Source organism: Mytilus galloprovincialis, chromosome 14 (genome assembly GCF_965363235.1).
Source record: "Mytilus galloprovincialis chromosome 14, xbMytGall1.hap1.1, whole genome shotgun sequence".
Lineage (NCBI taxonomy): Eukaryota > Metazoa > Mollusca > Bivalvia > Mytilida > Mytilidae > Mytilus > Mytilus galloprovincialis.
This window is the reverse complement of record NC_134851.1, coordinates 33,704,575-33,725,379: the sequence shown is the minus strand read 5'-3', so window position 1 is coordinate 33,725,379 and position 20,805 is coordinate 33,704,575. Positions and strand designations below refer to the sequence as shown.

The following is a 20,805-nucleotide window of genomic DNA, read 5'->3' as shown; positions in this document are numbered from 1 at the left end:
TTTATGATCATAAGATAGTATCAAGAAGAAAATTTTGTAAAAATAAATTTCCACTTTTCTGTATTTTACTTATAAATGGACTTAGTTTTTTTGCCAGAAACAAAACATTCACTCTGTGGTTTAAGTTTTTAAAATTTTTATAATGTTCTTAAACTATCCTGGATTTCTACCAAACTTAGACAAAAGCTTGTTTCTGATCATAAGATATTATTCAGAAGTAAATTTTGTAAAAAAAAAATTCACTTTTTCCGTATTTTACTTATAAATGGACTTAGTTTTTCTTCCAGTTAACATTACATACAGTCTGCAGTTAAAGTTTATAAAACATTTATTAGATTCATAAACTATCCTGGATTTTTTTACCAAACTTGGAAGCTTCTTTCAATCAAAAGACAGTATCGAGAGGAGAAATTTTTATTGATGTTTTTCCTCATTTTTGTTGAGTCTGCGATTAATAGCAAAAGTAGGCGAGACACTGGGTTCCGTGGAACCCTTACAAATTTTTATGATAAATACATGTTTTGACTTCTTTAAGTCAAAAACAAAAATCGACTTGTTTATGTCTGAGCTCTGACTGCCAAAGGAGCAATTTTTGAAGGCTTTGCCCAAATACTTAAGATCTTTGCACAATCAGTTTCTTTGTTGAGTTAATGATCTTTGCACAATCAGTTTCTTTGTTGAGTTAATGATCTTTGCACAATCAGTTTCTTTGTTGAGTTAATGATCTTTGCACAATCAGTTTCTTTGTTGAGTTAATGATCGATATGAAACATTGAACTCTAATAAAAGGTTATGAGCAAACCTGAGAAAAATCATTAAAGGCATGATTTTACATCTCCAAACTAGAGAATTTTGATGGGATTGTAAAAAGTATTTTACTTTTATAAGTACATGAAGTAAATTTTTGAGAAAAGTAAGGGGAGATTATACAAACATTATAATTTACTTATATAAGTATATGTATATTTACTTGTTCAAGTAAATAAAAATTACTTGTACAATGTCAAGTAGTACCCCTGACTGACAAAAATGAAACAAGTATGAAATGTAATAATTACAATTAATGCTATAGTTAATGCAAAAGCCACATGATGAGTTCCCTTGGCAGGAACAAAACTGTTTTTATTTTTTGTAATAATGAATCATTCATGTCATTCTAAATCACTATTCATTTTCATTCCTTGGATTTGAAACTTCTAACATACTTTTGAAAAGTCATTAAGTACATTTATTTGGTTTAACCATATGTTAACATTTGTTTAAGCAGTTGTATATATTAGCATTGGCACATGAAATTTCCTGTACATTCAGTCATGGTTCATTGACTTTAGATATTTGCATATAAACTTACATCTTAAAGAATTGCCATTTAAATTTCAGCAGTTGAATTATCAAAATAACAAATTATACACAAAAAAATGACATGATACATGAGACATATCTCTGTACAAACAGTTTATTAATTGTCTGGCCTTTGTAGATGTCTTTAGTGCAAGATTTACACCCCAAAAAAACAGGTGAGCGACTGAGCAATTTTAAGGCACACGGGCAACACACCAGGGGTGTGGAAATTCTAAGCCCGACTCGCCCGACTCGTACATTTGAACAACCGGACAAGTAGTTATTTTTGTCTAGGTTCCATGGACAAGTTAAAAATAATACTTAACAACACAAAGTTGAAATCCATCAAAAATAAAGGATTAATTCCAAAACGTATAAAGATGTTTAATTTATGTAAAAGAAACCAATGTTCAGGGAGTAAAATCATCAATGTTCATGACAATAAATATTACATAATACCGGAAATAGATTTATTACTAAAATAAGTAAAAATAAGTATGCGAACCCGAATCTCATTACATTGCATTGGCTTTGTCCATTGACCCGGGATCGTTATTTAGGTTTTATCCATTAATCACCAGAAGTATCTTTTCTTTAGATTTTGTATCGAGATTCAGATTGATAAATACTTAATAAAACACTGGGCAAGCGGACAAAAAAAGTTACGAGTCGAGTAGAAAACCTAAAATTCAAATTGAGAAGAACACAGAGTATTTATTAAATACATCATGCATATCATATACATATATTGCCCCTGGCTTTGTATGGAAATTTGGAAAATAAATTACTTTTTTGCCTATTTACAGATCAAAGGTCAACATTATTTGTTGTCAAAGTGGTAAATAAAAAGGATGCTTTAATGGCTCATCTAGACAATTATCAAGAAACAAACAAGTGTGCCAGTTGGAGTGAAACACCAAAAATAAATAGTGTTTCATTTAGATTCAATTTCTTCACTCACTGTCCACTAAAGGAGTATGTTCGGTAAGGTCCTAAAATGGCCCCCCTTTTTAACGTAAATTTCAAATTCAGATTTATTGACCAATATCACAATAAATTATAGCTTATACAGTGACAAGATAGGAAATGAGACATTTTGTTGAAAATTTTACGTATCTGAGTTTTATTATGACGTCACAAGTTGTACTCATATTGATTTTTTCACGAAAAAATCAATAAAAATGGGTAAATTTCAATAGATTATTGGACAGGAAACATAGAGCGCATATGTCGACAACAAATATCCTTTAAAATAATGTTTGTGAAGCCATTTCACATGTCTCATTTGAAAATTAGGTTTGTCGACGCCTTCGCTCTGTTTCCTGGTCCTTAATTTGGTTGAAATCCAGCTGATTTTGTCAAATTTCACCAATATCCCTTATCTTGACCTTTTTTGGATGTAAATAATAGCTCTGTTAAACTTTCTCACATATCTTTAAAGCAACTTAAAACATTTGTTGTCTTATAACTATGAACTTTATAATTGGGGCCAAATATGGCCCGTACCGAACTTACTCCTTTATATTAAAAAACTGCTGCAAAATCTTCCTTTGTATGTCATTTCATTCAATTCATTGTTTGGTTTGCTGTAAGGTTTCTGTCCCATTGATGTTAACCCATTTCCTACTTTCCAAATTTTTAAACATATTAAACAAATGACTTCATTTGTTTGTGATGCAAAACAGTGCCAAGATTTATATATTAGCTTACAATGAAAAACTTCAATATTTATTGCAACCATCAGGGCAAGTAACTTTTTTTCCGGACAAGTTAACTTTACAGTTTTACTTGCCCAGGGACAAGTGCTCACAACAAATATTTCCAGACCCCTTCACACCTACTTTTGTTGTCAGAATCATCCGTAGCAATCCTACTCAAGTATGTCAATCGTAATTATTTCGTCAACCTACACAAAATTTGCAATAAATGTCTCGCAGTATATGATTAATTATGGAAATTGTTTCAGAAAAAACTTAGTTTTTGTATAAACATGATGAATAGTACTTATCAACCAGTTAGTAAATTTGTATAAGATACCGTGAAAAAAATCTAACATGTTTTATTTTTGGTATGTCTATAATAAGTTACAAATTTTCCCATGACGTCAATGTCATTCAGACTCTCTCTTGACTTTACGTATGAAATGAAACCAGCTCAGATAACTCCCAAGAATCATTTAGACTTTCCAATAAAATTGACCAATCGGAAACCGAGACATATAAAAGACGTGACGCGTTTATTGCCAATCCATCTTGTACCTTGTGTTATACAATGTTATATATAGGTATATAGGGGGAAAAAATTATGAGACGAGTGCCTATGACTTAGAAGCCTCTTGCTGAAGATATGAGGTACTTATAAATACTACTTTTTAATTTATTTATAGTAACATGGGAAACAGACACTAGAATTATACATATTGGAGAAACTGTTGTCCTCACCTGTACAGTGCATGGAATAGAAGAAATTGACACTGGAGAGACAAGACAGTGGTTTAAAGACTCAAGTCTAGTTTGTTACAATGGCAAACCCACAAATTCATTAAAGTATAAGGAATTATTAATTAGAAACAAGTTTCAGCTACTTATCTACAATATAACAGAGGATGATTTAAACTGTGAATACCAGTGCCTGTACTCTTTTCAAACATGTACCAAAAAATTAGAAATAACAACAAAAAATTTTGAATGTAAGTAAAAGTATCCTTTCATTTGATGAAAAAAATATGTATGGTTATCTACATATATAATGTCTAAAAGTAGCAACAATCAACATTCAATCTACATGTATTTAGACGTGGATCAGTTTGTTATATACATACAGGTATGTATATATATGATCCGATGGATAAATCTGTTGTAGAGTTGTCACTGGCTCAGACGTACTCATAAATATAATTATATCCCATGCAACGAAGTTGCGGAGGGTATAATGTTTTTGACCCGTTAGTCCGTCCGTCCATCCATCAGTCCTGTTTCTTGTCATTGCAACTCCTCTCAAACCACACAACAGAATTTCACGAAATCTTTTCAGATAATAAGGACATACTATGTAGTTGTGCATATCGACGGGAAATTGCGATTCAATTTTTTTTCTAGGAGTTACGCTTCTTTGAACTTATTTACTTTAATGTATTACTGCAACAGTTTGTCATCGCAACTCCTCTCAAACCACACAACAGAATTTCATGAAACTTTGTAGATAATAAGGACATACTATGTAGATGTGCATATCGACGGGAAATTACGGTTCAATTTTTTTTCTAGGAGTTATGCCCCTTTGATCTTATTTGCTTCAAAGTACTTCTGCAACAGTTTGTCATCTCAACTCCTCTGAAAACACACAACAGAATTTCATGAAATTTTGTAGATAATAAGGACATGCTATGTATATTGACAGGAAATTATTATTCAATATTTTTTCTTATACAATTTTAATTTCTCCAATGACAATGTGGGGACGTGGGGTATGTGAGCGTGCTCACTAAGGTTCTTTAATTATTTTCTGTGACTGTATCTTACATTAATTTGTAGGTTCCTTTACTATAGATAATTTATCTGATCTGTAAAAATAACATCTCCATGCCTTATATGGACCATAATTTGGTATTGGGACCGTTTCCTATAACAATAGAAAAGTGATAAAATATTGTATTTTGGTGAGAGAAGTTCTTGCTCCCCAATCAAATGCTATTATTTCTATTAAAATAAAGGTGCTTTCTACTCTCCCCTAGATAGAATTTGAAATAAACAAATGTTTCAGATTATCCGGCCGCTTTTCTGTGTCGTTTCTTAGCATTATTTTCGCTTCCTAAGTCATGTAAGTGTGTAACTCTGCATGGCAAATTTAAAGATTATCGTCGCCTGCAAAATCGTTACTTTTGGTTTCAATTAATAAAGAACATCGACCAATAAGAATAGTCAGAAGAAAATGCCGAGAACTATAAGTATTTCTGTAGCAGGTGTAAGAACACTAGCGTTACTATGGTTTCCAATTTCGTAACACAAATTTTAGATGGTGTAATCTGCTTTGTTGTAATAGAATATTTTCAACAATATGCAAATATGAACTCTTGGAAGATGTTCAAACAAGTAAATCAGAGATGATTTACATTCTTGTTTTGTTCTTAGTAATAATTAAGTTAGAAAATGACGTTATCGTTATGCGTTACATTTCACAAGAAAGAGAAGTCCAGTTATTTCCTTTTTTTTTTTTAAATTGTTTTTGTCATTAAGTTCTAATCATTTCTGGTCATATGTGAAACATGTGACTGACATGTGATCACACGCTTACGGCCAGATATATGAAATACTAGGTCTAAACATTGTTTTTGTTTCCAACGGGATGTTAGCAAGCATATTTTGTAGACTTGTTTCATATTGTTTAAAAAAGGAAAATACTAATTTCAAAGAGATCGCGCCGGGGGTCTATTATTTTTCCTATGTGCATAATGTTACATACGATCTTGAGTGAAAATAAATGCCCAATGACTTGACAAAATCGATTTCAGATTTTACGGGACGTTATAACACACTTCGTTTCCAGATAACGATGTAAAGGGTCCTTGGAAAATTCAATCGACATAACGTCTCTTATCATTGTGCCGATCCTCGTTGAATTGATTTTGCTTCAGCAGTAATTATTACTGAATATTTTAGCCAATTTAGGTGAATAAAGATAATTTAATAAAAAATACATGTTAATATACCGTTACTCTTGGAATGTACAAAGTTGGTATCTTTGTCTCAATTTAAATTTTTTTTTTTTTAACATGTTCTGCAAACACTTCAGAAATGCAATAAACTTGTCAAAGGAGAAGTAAACTGTTACCATGCATGACTTGAAGGGAAGTACTTTATTGATTTTAGCCCACTAAAGTAGGTTAAAATGTGGAAACCATGTAGATGGTGTACAGGTCACAAATATCACATGGTGCCTATTTTAAAGATTTAAATTCCAAGTTCAAAGTTTTTTACTTGACAGGATTTATGGGATTTTGACATTGCCAATGATTTGGAATAAATTGTATATAACTGGAATTTCAAAACCAAATATAGATACATGTTTTTGGCTAAAACATCAAGATACCAGGCCTCTACAATAACTTTTTTTTTCAACTTGTCCTGTAGGACAAGCACATACCAAAATTTACTTGTCCGAATGAAATTGTTCATGTTGTTACTTGTCCAAAAATTTTCTATTAAAAATAACCTTTTTTTACATTTTTAGTTGATTAAAGGAACAAAACGAATTTAAACAATATAACAGAATTTGATGTATTTTAAAAAAAATACTTTTCAAAAATATGAGTCAAGTACAACTGCGAAACTAGTCATATCACAGGAATTAGGTTCTAGTTTCCATCAATGCTAGTCTCATCAGTCTCTAATCATGAGGCACCATCTGATAGGCCTGTACACTCATTGGGGGTCTATTATTTTTTTTGTATTCTGTTTTTTTTTTTTTTAAGTTAAAAAAAAAAGTTTATTCAAATGCAATCAATAAAAAGAAGATAAGCCATCATAAGGTCTGATTGCCAATGAGTCAACTCTCTGCAAAAGACCAAATGACACAGAAATTAACAACTATAGGTCACCATATTGCAAGTAATGTTTTTTAGCTCACCTGGCCTAAAAGGCCATGTGAGCTTTTCTCATCACTTGGCGTCCGTCGTCGTCGTCGTCGTCGTCGTCTGTCGTCGTTAACAATTTTTCAAACATCTTCTCCTCTGAAACTACTGAATGGATTTGAATGAAACTTAACATGATTGTTCCTTAGTATATCCTGCACAAAATGTGCGCTTCGATTTTTGATCCGTCAAAAAACATGGCCGCCGTTACTTAAAATAGAACATAGGGGTCAAATGCAGTTTTTGGCTTATATCTCAAAAACGAAAGCATTTAGAGCAAATCTGACATGGGGTAAAAATGTTCATTAGGTCAAGATCTATCAGCCCTGAAATTTTCAGATGAATCAAACAAACCATTGTTGGGTTGCTGCCACTTAATTGGTAATTTTAAGGAAATTTTGCAGTTTTTGGTCATTATCTTGAATATTATTATAGATAAAGATAAACTGTAAACAGCAAAAAAGATCAGCAAAGTAAGATCTACAAATAAGTTAATATGACCAAAATTGTCAATTGACCCCTTAAGGGGTTATTGTCCTTTAATGACAATTTTTCACAATTTGTTCATCATATTTGCTAACTTTAAAAAATCTTCTCCTCTGAAACTACTGAATGGATTTGGTTAAAACTTAGCATGGTTGTTCCTTAGATTATCCTGCACAAAGTGTGTGCTTTGATTTTTGATCCGTCAAAAAACATGGCTGCCGTTACTTAAAATAGAACATAGGGGTCAAATGCAGTTTTTGGCTTATATCTCAAAAACGAAAGCATTAAGAGCAAATCTGACATGGAGTAAAAATGTTCATTAGGTCAATATCTATCAGCCCTGAAATTTTCAGATGAATCAAACATCCAATTGTTGGGTTGCTGCCACTTAATTGGTAATTTTAAGGAAATTTTGCAGTTTTTGGTCATTATCTTGAATATTATTATAGATAAAGATAAACTGTAAACAGCAAATATGATCAGCAAAGTAAGATCTACAAATAAGTCAATTTGACCAAAATTGTCAATTGACCTCTTTAGGAGTTATTGCCCTTTAAAGACTTTTTTCACAATTTGTTCAAAATGTTGACTTACTTTAAAAAATCTTCTCTTATGAAACTGCTGTATCAATTTCAGCCAAACTTAGGCTAAATGAGTTTCAGAGTTTCAGAGTATCTAGTATAAATTTTATATTTCATTTCCTTGTATGTCAAGAAACATAGCTCCTATGGCTAAAATAGAACATAGGAGAAAATGATTTTTTTTTGCTTTTGAAGAAAATAGGACGATTCAAAGAACATTTAAATAAATTGAAAAGCCAAAATAATCATTGATGAGAGATTAAACCAAAAAAATTCAGGTGAGCGATTCAGGCTCTTGAGAGCCTCTTGTTTCTACTTATGATAAAATATGATTTTGTGAATTTTATGGTAAATAAAAAAAATTATTTTTGTGAAAAAATTACCGGTACGGTATTTATTATAAGGAACAGAATAAGGTAGCAAAATGAGGTACTGATTTGTCTTGGTCCCGAAATGTCTCCTGCCTTGTCAAACTGTCTATCAATCATGTCTACTAAATATGTCTCCTACGGTGCCAAACTGTCTCTTAAACAATTGGAGCTGAATCTTTCCACAACTGTCCTGTAAAGTTACCTTATCTACAAAGTGCATCATTGATTCCGATCAGTAAGACTGTTTTCTGAGAATAGTATACCTTTTACCTGTTAAAAAGTACCTGACAAAGAACCAGTTAAAAAATATCGATTGCAAGTAAACATGTTGAAGAAAAAGGTTTTGCATTTGAATAAACAGAATACAGAAACATGTCAAATTAATATTTGTTTTCCTGTTTTTGTTTATAATAAATTACTTTGTTCATCAAAGTTGGATTAAATTTATTTTCTGCAGAATAATTGTACTTGTCCCGACGGACAAGCTTGATCCAGCTTTTACTTGTCCGACCTTTTTTCCCTCTGGTATCGGACAAGCGTTATTGTCGAGGCCTGGATACAAAGATTATAGTATCCTGTATCAATAAAGAAAATATGGAAATTTCTGAATAAATTGTACTAAGTGTTTTCAAAACAAGCACATATTTAGGAGTTTTAAAATACTGTTACATTTAAGATGGATTTCAAGAAAAAGTATACTGTTCAGATTATTTTAAGCAGATTTTGCAATAAAATAAAACTAAAAAAATGCTTTCGGTTTCTTATGGTTTCCTGTCGGGTTTAAAAAAAACCTTTAATTTAACATTGAAAATAGATTTTAAATATTAACATGAAGCAAGTAACACCAGTAATGGTGCGCATTCATGTCTTTTGAAATATATTGTGCAAAATAAAGAAAAAAAGATTGGTTTCCTGTTTGGTTTCCTGTCAGGTAAACGGTGAATCAAAATGTATTATTTTTTTTCTTGAAAAACCCACTTATCCAATAATACTATTCTAACACCAACACGACCCAAAAACTAAAAGTTAAACTTTTAGAACTGACAAAAAAGGATACAAAAAGAAACCAAAGGCTGAATACCAAATTATGGTCCATATATCATGTACTCTAGTACAACGCTAGATTAAAACTGAAGTGGAAAGGAAACACCTGGCCACTGAGAGCTTTATTTTTATGAAGTCCAGGTGGTTGTGTGGTCTAGCAGGACGGCTACAGTGCAGGCGATTTGGTGTCACGATATCTCAGTAGCATGGGTTCGAATCCCGGCGAGGGAAGAACAAAACATTTGCAAATCTAACATTATTGGGTTACAATGTTAGATCTGTAAATTTGCTTTCGCAAATTTTTGGTTCTTCCCTCGCCGGGATTCGAACCCATGCTACTGTGATATCGTGACACCAAATCGCCTGCACTGCAGCCGTCCCGCTAGACCACATGACCACCTGGGCTCTCATAAAAAGAGCTTTCGCTGGCCGTGTGTTACCTTTACTCGTCAGTTTTAATCTAGCGGCGTACTACAGTACATGATATATAAGGCATGAAGATGTTATTGTTACAGATCAGCTAAATTATCTATAGTAAAGGATCCTACAAATTAATGTAATATACAGTCACAGTAAATAATTATATTTACAAGTACGTCTAAGTTAGTGACAACTCTACAACAGATGTATCCATCGGATCGCCATCAATGATGGTGATAAATGGCTGTGTACATAATGTATATACAACTCGTCTAAACATCAACCCAACAATGTTAGATCTGTAAATTTGCTTTCGCAAATTTTTGGTTCTTCCCTCGCCGGGATTCGAACCCATGCTACTGTGATATCGTGACACCAAATCGCCTGCACTGCAGCCGTCCCGCTAGACCACATGACCATGTATATATATATATACATATGCACAAACCCAAGAAAACATTAGCATGAATAGGGATTTCAAGGGTATAATCAATGAAAAATGGAATGAAAGCAAAAGGAGAAACAAATCATGTTTATTCAAATTATTGATCATTTTGATTAATGTGAAAGAAAAAGGTACATATCATAGTTATAATTATAGATCATTTTGATTATCGTTGGATATTTCACTGAGATTAATTTTCTCACTTGATCTGGTACAGAGAAAGTGAGAAAAGCAATCAAGTTGACAAATGATAATCTGTTTATGGCTATTTTGACTGAGTATGTTAACCTTGATGTTTACATTGACAGTGGCCGGTGTGCCATAGTTTCTTAATTTTTCTTATCACTCCATTGTGCTGAGGAAGGAAATCATCAGTCAGTAAGCTAAGTAAGATCAAAGGAAAATTTTGTAAAATAGCGATCATTAACATGATTAATGTATTATGTTCGTTTACTGATATACAATATAATACTTTACTTACTCCTGTTTTAAAAGTACATGTACATGCACATAAGTTTGACAAAAGAATTGCCTTTCTGTACAGGATTCACATATCATGTACATGTACAATGTATATTGTGGCCAAATTTTTGCAAATTATTATTATATTCCCCTTAAAATGAATTCGACGGGTTCAAACAGAAAGATTTTGAAAGCAGAGAAAACTGTGCATCTTATAATCAGCATGACTTTATCTGATGACAATACCAATACTAAAAATCCAGGCTAAAATAAGGCTTACACATATAGTTATACTAAAATTCAGTCACAGACCCACAATATCACTGGTGTGTTCTAGTATTCTAATATATTTATTGTTTAGATTGACATTTTTTTTCTCTCAAGTTTTGACCATGACATCTAAATCATTTGTAAATACTTATAATCAACATGATCAATACAAACTATAGCCATGAACTATAGCCATGAAGGGAAGGAATTTTTCAAGTTTTGAAAAATCATATTGGTTGCAATTGTTTTTTTGCATTTTTTTTGTGTATTGATTTGCTAAAAATATTCACTTGTTGAAACTTATTTTGCAGATCCACCCACTGAGAACACAACAGAACTTGATTACAATTACACAATGAATGGCAGTTTCAGTGTAAAACTACACTTGAAAAAAGTTTTTCCAAGGCCTAATTGTACAGTTTCTTTTCAGGTAAAATAAACTGATTGGTGTAGCTTGAGTGTTCCCCTTTTCCATTATTAATCTTAAGCTTACAAGTGATAAAAAGACTCTATTTAACATGTTTAAACAATCAATTGAGTTCGTGTATTCAGTCTTTGAATAAATTTCAACGAATTTGCAATAAGGAAAGTAAAATAAATAATAATTGCCAAAATGTAGTTTATATCATGCTCAGTGTTCTCCCGGGGTCGTTTTGCGGTGCACTTTTCAGTGCAATCCCAATTTCCTGCTGTTCTATTGCACTGACTGCAGCGCTATCCAACGCAAGCGCGTCACTATAATTTTCAAAATTTTTCAAATTTCCCGCTTATTTTTCACTTCGAATCACGTGATCGACTTGCTTACTATTTCTGAATGAATTATTTTCGTTGTATTAAGCATGTTAAGTAACTCCGCGGGACCAGCCTAATAAATTTTACAAAATGGTAACTTTGGAAGATCAAAATAAACAAAGATTTCAACATTGACATCTATTTTTTAGCTCAACTGGCCTAAAAGGCCAAGTGAGCTTTTCTCATCACTTGGCGTCCGTCTTCGTCGTTAACTTTTACAAAAATCTTCTCCTGAAACTACTGGGCCAAATTAAACCAAACTTGGCCACAATCATCATTGGGGTATCTAGTTTTAAAAATGTGTCTGGTGACCCGGCCAACCATCCAAGATGGCCGCCATGGCTAAAAATAGAACATGGGGGTAAAATGCAGTTAATGGCTTATAACTCAAAAACCAAAGCATTTAGAGCAAATCTGACATGGGGTAGAATTGTTAAACAGATGAAGATCTATCTGCCCTTAAATTTTCAGATGAATCGGATAACCCGTTGTTGGGTTGCTGCCCCTGAATTAGTAATTTTAAGGAAATTTTGCTGTTTTTGGTTATTATCTTGAATATTATTATAGATAGAGATAAACAGTACGCAGCAATAATGTTCAGCAAAGTAAGATTTACAAATAAGTCAACGTGACTGAAATGGTCAGTTGACCCCTTTAGGAGTTATTGCCCTTTATAGTCAATTTTTAACCATTTTTCGTAAATCTTAGTAATCTTTTAAAAAAATCTTCTCTGAAACTACTTGGCCAAATTAATCCAAACTTGGCCACAATCATCTTTTGGGTTAGTAGTTTGAAAAATGTGTCCGTTGACCCGGCCATCAAACCAAGATGGCCGCCATGGCTAAAAATAGAAAACATTAATAGCATAATATAAGAAAAACACAACAAATCAATTACAAACAAACAGCGCGCCGCGACAAATTCACTGAGAATTGTTGAAAATTTCGCACTTACCACAGCGCTATCCAAAAATCCTGGGGAGAACACTGTCATGCTTTTAACAAAAAAATAATAAAAAGAATGGGTCACAGGGCTTATTTTCACGCTACGCTGTGTTCAAAATTGACAGATTTTGTATAGATTATGCATGGAAAACCCAATTTTCTGCAATAAAGCATAAACTACACCATAGAATTTTGAGAAATCATATGAGAAGATATAGCTTTTAATTTAATAGTCTGCTTTCAGTTAAGAAAAAGAAAAAATGGGGTCACCAGACCCGTTTTCCTGCTACATTTAAAAATAGGTAAATTCTTAAACACATTCTATTGTAAAAGTACCTTAATCTGAATTATATGCCCTTGCATTTGAGTTGCCTCCCCTTATGTGGCAAAGATGGAAAAAATTCAATCAAACAAAAGTTGTTTTTTTTTAAAATACAACCATAAATATGATAAAACACGTCATTTTCTATATTGAAATGAATGTTCTTACACATGAATTACCTGCTACTCTAAAGATTTGCACATTCTATTAAAGATCTAGACCTTGTTTTCTTGTATTTCCAAATCAAAGATGGAGGAAGACACCCTATCTACCTTAATTACCATTATTCAAATTTTTAGCTCACCTGTCCCGAAGGGACAAGTGAGCTTATGCCATCACTTGGCGTCCGTCGTCGTCCGTCGTCTGTCGTCGTCGTAAACTATTTCAAGAATCTTCTCCTCTGAAACTACTGGGCCAAATACTTTCAAACTTTAACTGAATGTTCCTTAGGGTATCTAATTTATAAATTGTATCCGAAGTTTTGATCTATCAACAAACATGGTCGCCATTGCTAAAAATAGAACATAGGGGTCAAATGCAGTTTTTGGCTTATAACTCAAAAACCAAAGCATTTAGAGCAAATCTGACATGGGGTAATATTGTTTATCAGGTCAAGATCTATCTGCCCTGAAATTTTCAGATGAATCAGACAACCCGTTGTTGGGTTGCTGCCCCTGAATTGGTAATTTTAAGGAAATTTTGCTGTTTTTGGTTATTATCTTGAATATTATTATAGATAGAGATAAACTGTAAACAGGAATAATGTTCAGCAAAGTAAGATTTACAAATAAGTCAACATGACGGAAATGGTCAGTTGACCCCTTTAGGAGTTATTGCCCTTTATAGTCAATTTTTAACCATTTTTAGTAAATCTTAGTAATCTTTTACAAAAATCTTCTCCTCTGAAACTACTGGGCCAAATACTTCCAAACTTTAATTTAATGTTCCTTAGGGTATCTAGTTTGTAAATTGTATCCGAAGTTATGATCTATCAACAAACATGGTCGCCATTGCTAAAAATAGAACATAGGGGTCAAATGCAGTTTTTGGCTTATAACTCAAAAACCAAAGCATTTAGAGCAAATCTGACAGGGGTAAAATTGTTTATCAGGTCAAGATCTATCTGCCCTGAAATTTTCAGATGAATCAGACAACCTGTTGTTGGGTTGCTGCCCCTGAATTGGTAATTTTAAGGAAATTTTGCTGTTTTTGGTTATTATCTTGAATATTATTATAGATAGAGATAAATTGTAAACAGGAATAATGTTCAGCAAAGTAAGATTTACAAATAAGTCAACATGACAGAAATGGTCAGTTGACCCCTTTAGGAGTTATTGCCCTTTATAGTCAATTTTTAACCATTTTTAGTAAATCTTAGTAATCTTTTACAAAAATCTTCTCCTCTGAAACTACTGGGCCAAATACTTCCAAACTTTAACTGAATGTTCCTTCGGGTATCTAGTTTGTAAATTGTATCCGAAGTTATGATCTATCAACAAACATGGTCGCCATTGCTAAAAATAGAACATAGGGGTCAAATGCAGTTTTTGGCTTATAACTCAAAAACCAAAGCATTTAGAGCAAATCTGACGTGGGTAATATTGTTTATCAGGTCAATTTCTATCTGCCCTGAAATTTTCAGATGAATCAGACAACCTGTTGTTGGGTTGCTGCCCCTGAATTGATAATTTTAAGGAAATTTTGCTGTTTTTGTTTATTATCTTGAATATTATTATAGATAGAAATAAACTGTAAACAGCAATAATGTTCAGCAAAGTAAGATCTTCAATTAAGTCAATTTGACCAAAATTGTCAATTGACCCCTTAAGGAGTTATTGCCCTTTAAAGACTTTTTTCACAATTTGTTCATCATGTTGACTTACTTTAAAAAATCTTCTCCTTTGAAACTGCTGTATCAATTTCAGCCAAACTTAGGCTAAATGAGTTTCAGAGTATCTAGTATAAATTTTATATTTTATTTCCTTGTATGTCAAGAAACATAGCTCCTATGGCTAAAATAGAACATAGGAGAAAATGATTATTTTTTTTGGCTTTTGAAGAAAATATGACGATCCAAAAAACATTTAAATAAATTGAAAAGCCAAAATAATCATTGATGAGAGATTTAACCAAAAGAATTAAGGTGAGCGATTCAGGCTCTTGAGAGCCTCTTGTTTAAGAAAGAACAAAAATGCAAGGTTCATTATTACAATTTCAGGACATTCTGCATACAACATGTACAAGTTGCATTTCTGTAAATATATAGACAATGCAATTTCCCACAGGAACTTTGCAGCTGTGACACTTTTACAATGAAGTTTCGTGTAGAATCATATTCTAGAATGGAAAGATGATATGCACTACTATTTTATTTTAAGGTCAAAACATAGGGCTGTGTGGCATATTTTCAACATTTATATGCCCTGAACTTGTTAGAGATTAAACTTATACTAAAATTGAACTACCCCTACCTTTACTTTTTGCCTACTTCAGAATTCATTTCTCACCGCATAATATGTTTTTATACTGCCTTACTGGTAACAGTCCCAAGTTATGTCTAGAGCTATGATATATAACATAGAGATCATATCTGGGAGCCAGTATGTCAGCAAATCAAATTATCTATGAATATTATATACAGTCAGGGGGCTTACTGAAATAAGTGATTTTTAAATCACTTATTTGTGTAGCAAATTCAAGGTTTTGTCACAAATCGGGATTTTGTAGTTTTTTCAAAATTTTAAACACATAGGTTTAAATAATATCTTTTAATTAGTAAAATTAAAAAAAAATGAACTTTTTGCTTCTTTTAAATATAAGTAGCAAAGTTTATGCCTTTGATGCTATCATTTAGCTGAAAATTCTATTTTAGTTGGAAAAAATGCTATTATAATGGCTTTACATAATGAACTGATACTTTCTTAAAAGATTTTTCCCAGCAGTGGGAGTATTTTTTCCTGTGAAGTTCAAGGTTTCATCTTTCAGATTATGTAATAAAATTCTACTGTTCGTGATAAAAATGTCACTGTTCAGGGGTGTTGAAATTAGTGGGGGTTATTAAAACAATGATACTTAAAGAAGTGATTTTTGGGAAGGAAATTGAGGTCTGATACTTAAACAAGTTATTTTTATGTCATTAACCTAGATTCAGTACAAGGTGATCACCTGAAATGACCTGGTCATCCTAGACAACACAGATGTTGGTTCTGATAAGTTTAGAAACATAATTAGTCCCTGGATCATTAGTATTCTATATTTAAAGCTACAATAAAATTAAATCACTTCTTCTAGTGATTAATTTGTACTACTTAAATAGGTGATTATTAAAGAAAGACAACTCTAACTTCCAACCTTTATGGAAATAATGTTACTTGAATCAGTGATTTAGATAATCACTTATTTAAGTAAGTCCCCTGACTGATATATCTTCCCAAAAGAGGCGTGGTTTGAGAAACGACTATTACTGTGAAAGTACTTTTATTCGTGGGGTACCAATTTTCGTGGTTTTCATGGATGACTTTATCCACGAATTTAAATGTCCAACGAAATAAAACAACCATTGTCCAAATCAAGACATGGAAAGATCCCCATCGATAGGTTTGACTACTGATATGATTAGGAGAATACATTGAATAACGCCAAATCTGAGAATACTTTAACAGCAGTCATAGAAATACAACTGCATGCAGGATTATACCCATTTAATCTTTAATAACCTTAACTGAACAACTTTTGATCTTTTAAATTAATTCTCATAAAAAATATTTTTGATCGATAAAAGTCAGATTTCCGGTATATATATTGATATGCTAGTATGAGAAAATGTTCATTTTATATCCTCATAGTTCTCTTACATATATAGGAAATAGTAGTTTCATATTGGGCTTGATTTTGATAAGAATTATTTGACAATTCAAGATACGTTTATAGCATTTGTTTATGTTACTGTTTTCTTTAGGTGACATATTTATGACCTAATTAAGGGCATACGATACAGTTTTGATTCTGTATTTACAAGTTGATGAAAATTTGCATTCATGCTATTTTTTACCTGATTAAATCAAATATGCATTAAAAAATATACCTTCATGTGCTACTTTTTGAGTAAAATGAGGTCGAAATTTGGTATGTTTGCTCAAAATTTGGATTTGTAGCCGTATTTTTCTTTTTCGAAAGAAAGGCATAACTTTTGTGTTTTAAAAGATAAACACAAATTGTTTTTGTTAAATAATTTGTAATTTCACTATTTTATAAGTAAATTTATACATTTTTTATTCAGAAATAACTCATATTTATCAAATGTTCATGAATGTAAAAGAAAACATCATTTTTTCGCTGTATATTTATCATATTAAAAAAAATTGCACTATTTACTTTTTCATGAAAATTGGCACACATAATCTTCTCGTGTAATCAAATCAAGTGGCATTTTAAAAAATAGGGGTCCATGAACTCGTTTTCAAGTTAAATAAGTTTAAATGGCAAAAATCAGTCAAAACTGCATCTTTTCCCAATAAGTCATAGTTTGACGTCGTGAAAATAACAATTTACGTTAGCAACGTCATTAACCCCCCTGTAACTGTATCGTATGCCCTTAACACCTTTGATGGACTTTAATCTGTTGATCACTTTATCATGGATTAATTAGTGTTATCACTACGGTGTAAACCGGGTCAATGTTGACTTTGCAATTTTCTTCAATCCAGACTAATTGTAACCTAGTTTCTAAAGGCTTTAATTTTTTTATTTTTTTTTAGTGTTTCTAATATTCAAAAAAAAAGGCCAGTTTATATTATAAGGATACTCACCATCCCCATACTTCTTTTTATAGAAACCTCTCAATAATTTCTGAATTTACAGTATATAAAAGTCTCTTGACTATTTGGATATGTCAGCCATAATTATACCCCCGCTTTGAAAAAAAGGGGGATATACTGTTTTACCTCTGTCTGTCCTTCCGTCAGTCCGTCAGTCCGTCAGTCAGTCAGTCTGTCCGTCCCATGAATATTTTTCGTCACATTTTTCTCAGGAACTACACTACCAGGATTTCTGAAATTTGGTTTCAGGCTTGATATAAGTCAGCTATACTTTGTGATGCGTTTTCAGATTCATCACTCAACAACTTCCTGTTTACCGAACACTTGTATCATTTTTACACCTGATAGCCAAGTTGAAAATTTTTCGTCACATTTTTCTCAGGAACTGCACTACCAGGATTTCTGATATTTGGTTTCAGACTTGATATAAGTCAGCTATACCGTGTGATGCGTTTTCAGATTCATCACTCGACAACTTCCTGTTTACCGAACACTTGTATTATTTTACACATGATAACCAAGTTGAAATTTTTGTCACATTTTTCTCAGGAACTACAATACAAGGATTTCTGAAATTTGGTTTCAGGGTTTATCTAAGTCAGCTATACCGTGTGATGCGTTTCAGATTGATCACTTGACAACTTCCTGTTTACCGAACACTTGTATGATTTTACACATGATAGCCAAGTTGAAAATTTTCGTCACATTTTTCTCAGGAACTACAATACAAGGATTTCTGAAATTTGGTTTCAGGATTTATATAAGTCAGCTATACTGTGTGATCCGTTTTCAGATTCATCACTTGACAACTTCCTGTTTACCGAACACTTGCATATTTTTACACTATTTAATATTATCCACTTGCGGCGGGGGTATCATCAGTGAGCAGTAGCTCACAGTTTCACTTGTAAAATGATTGTTTTTCAGGCTTTACAACACACCTTTGCAGAAAGAATGTACAAGAAAATTGGTTTATATTTCGAGGTCCATCTGCTGCATATGTCAAATGTAATACTTGATGCCATTACAACATTTAATGTAACTTGCCTGTTACAAAAAGAGCATTTAATAGCAGAGGGAGAAATAGGATTTGACAAAGGTATTTTTTTCTAAATAATGCATAGAGAAGACACAATGTTGGGCAATAAATACTGCCCCTGGTTTTTGTCTCAACTGATAGGAAAGTTGCAGTATGTGAGACAGGTATTACTTATTGGCGTCAGGGTACACTATTTGTATAAAGCTTTATAATTCAGAGAGTAAGACCTGGATACTTCATATCATGTGTGCAGATACAAATGTACCTTTTGTCACAATATTTCCATCATTCATAATTATGTTCACTGTCCTTGACCTCATTTTCATGGTTCAGCTACTACTTGAAAAAATATTGAGGTTGTCAATTGAATTTCTCTCTTATTATGATCAATATTTAGGATAACTATATTTGGTATATAATTATGTATTCCTTGCAATGTCTTAATGTCCGTCTGACAGAGATCAAATGACCTAGACCTCATTTCATGGATCAGTGATCAAGGTTAAAGTTATGTGACTAGGTCCATTTCTCAAATACTATAAGCAATAGGTCAACTTTATTTGGTGTATGGAATGATTGTTAAGGCTACATGTCAGTCTGACAGGTTTCATCCGACCTGGACCTCATTTTCAGTATTTTTGTGATTTTACTTTTTTCATACATTTGTAGTTCATTGGTCTGATTGTTAATTTTTGGGTTTTGGTCTGTTTTTCAATTAACATAGTTCACATTCAAAAGGTCAACTATATTTGGTGTATACAAAATTGTAAGGTGAATATGTCAGTCTGTCACAATTGACCAGACCTTGACCTCATTGTCATAAAAATGTTAAGTTTCTGTAATGCTTTTTCACGTTTTTGGTAAACCTTTTATCTCCAAGATTTTCAACATAAAATCAATGGTTAGTACAGCACTCAGACTCTTGTTATCTTAAGCTAAAGTGGTTAATCCTTGACAATTGAAATTTTATAGCTGTATAGAGTACAATAAACAAGAAATAAGAGAATAAAACCGCAGACTATACAAGCCTTTCTAAAAAATGATTCAGTTTATTCATAAAGAATGATATTGAACAATATGTAAATGATTATTAATTTAGACATTAGACATGTATATTAAATTTTTAACATATCTATAACAGGGCTTCCAAAAAATATTTGAGCCAGCCGGACATTTTATATCTGATCCTGATTTTAATCTCTTAAGACACAATCATTGACAAACATCGACGAAAGTCAATTATGGTAATCAGATGGCCATTCCAATGATTGACATTAGATAAAAAAAAAAAAAATAAACTTTACTTTGATATGAATTTGATGTTCAGATGTAAACTGTTAAATTGGCAGTGCATCATTCATATGGTGCACATCAGCATGTTCATAGCTGCCTTAGACTCTTTATTTGTGCCTAATGACATTGACAAAAACTTTCCGTTTGTTTTTAACTAAACCAGATGTTGACTTGACAATGGTAAAACATGGACCAGAAACGGCAACGTAAAATCCCTGACGTTTACAAAGCACGACTGAGTGAAGAAGCTCTTTCCACGTTAATTCTTCAATAGAATACTTGAAATGAACGATAGATACAGGTATCAATGATAGTTTTAGCATTTTTGAAGAAATGTAGGATGCATAATTAAATTTCCCAACTGTGCACATGCGCACACATGTTCTAGTTCATACAACAGAGTTCTGACCAGTTTTCATTTAAAACCTTTTTAAATTTTTCATTAAATCATGTTGATAAACTAATTTCTTATAATTTAAATTTTTGGACTAAATCAATTAGATACAAACTGCTGTAATGTAAGAAAATAATTTGGAAAAGACAGATAAT

General features: G+C 32.2%; 1 protein-coding gene across 1 annotated transcript in view; it reads left to right on the top strand.

Annotated features, from left to right (window-relative positions):
* Window positions 1-1,480: 1,480 nt before the first annotated feature.
* LOC143059444 (uncharacterized) overlaps window positions 1,481-20,805 on the top strand; it is a 38,575-nt gene continuing 19,250 nt past the window's right edge. The window contains exons 1-5 of the mRNA XM_076232942.1: window positions 1,481-1,517; window positions 2,148-2,243; window positions 3,728-4,030; window positions 11,361-11,479; window positions 18,852-19,023. Of these exons, the coding sequence (XP_076089057.1) occupies window positions 1,481-1,517; window positions 2,148-2,243; window positions 3,728-4,030; window positions 11,361-11,479; window positions 18,852-19,023 (727 nt within the window). The remainder of the gene's footprint in view (window positions 1,518-2,147; window positions 2,244-3,727; window positions 4,031-11,360; window positions 11,480-18,851; window positions 19,024-20,805) is intronic.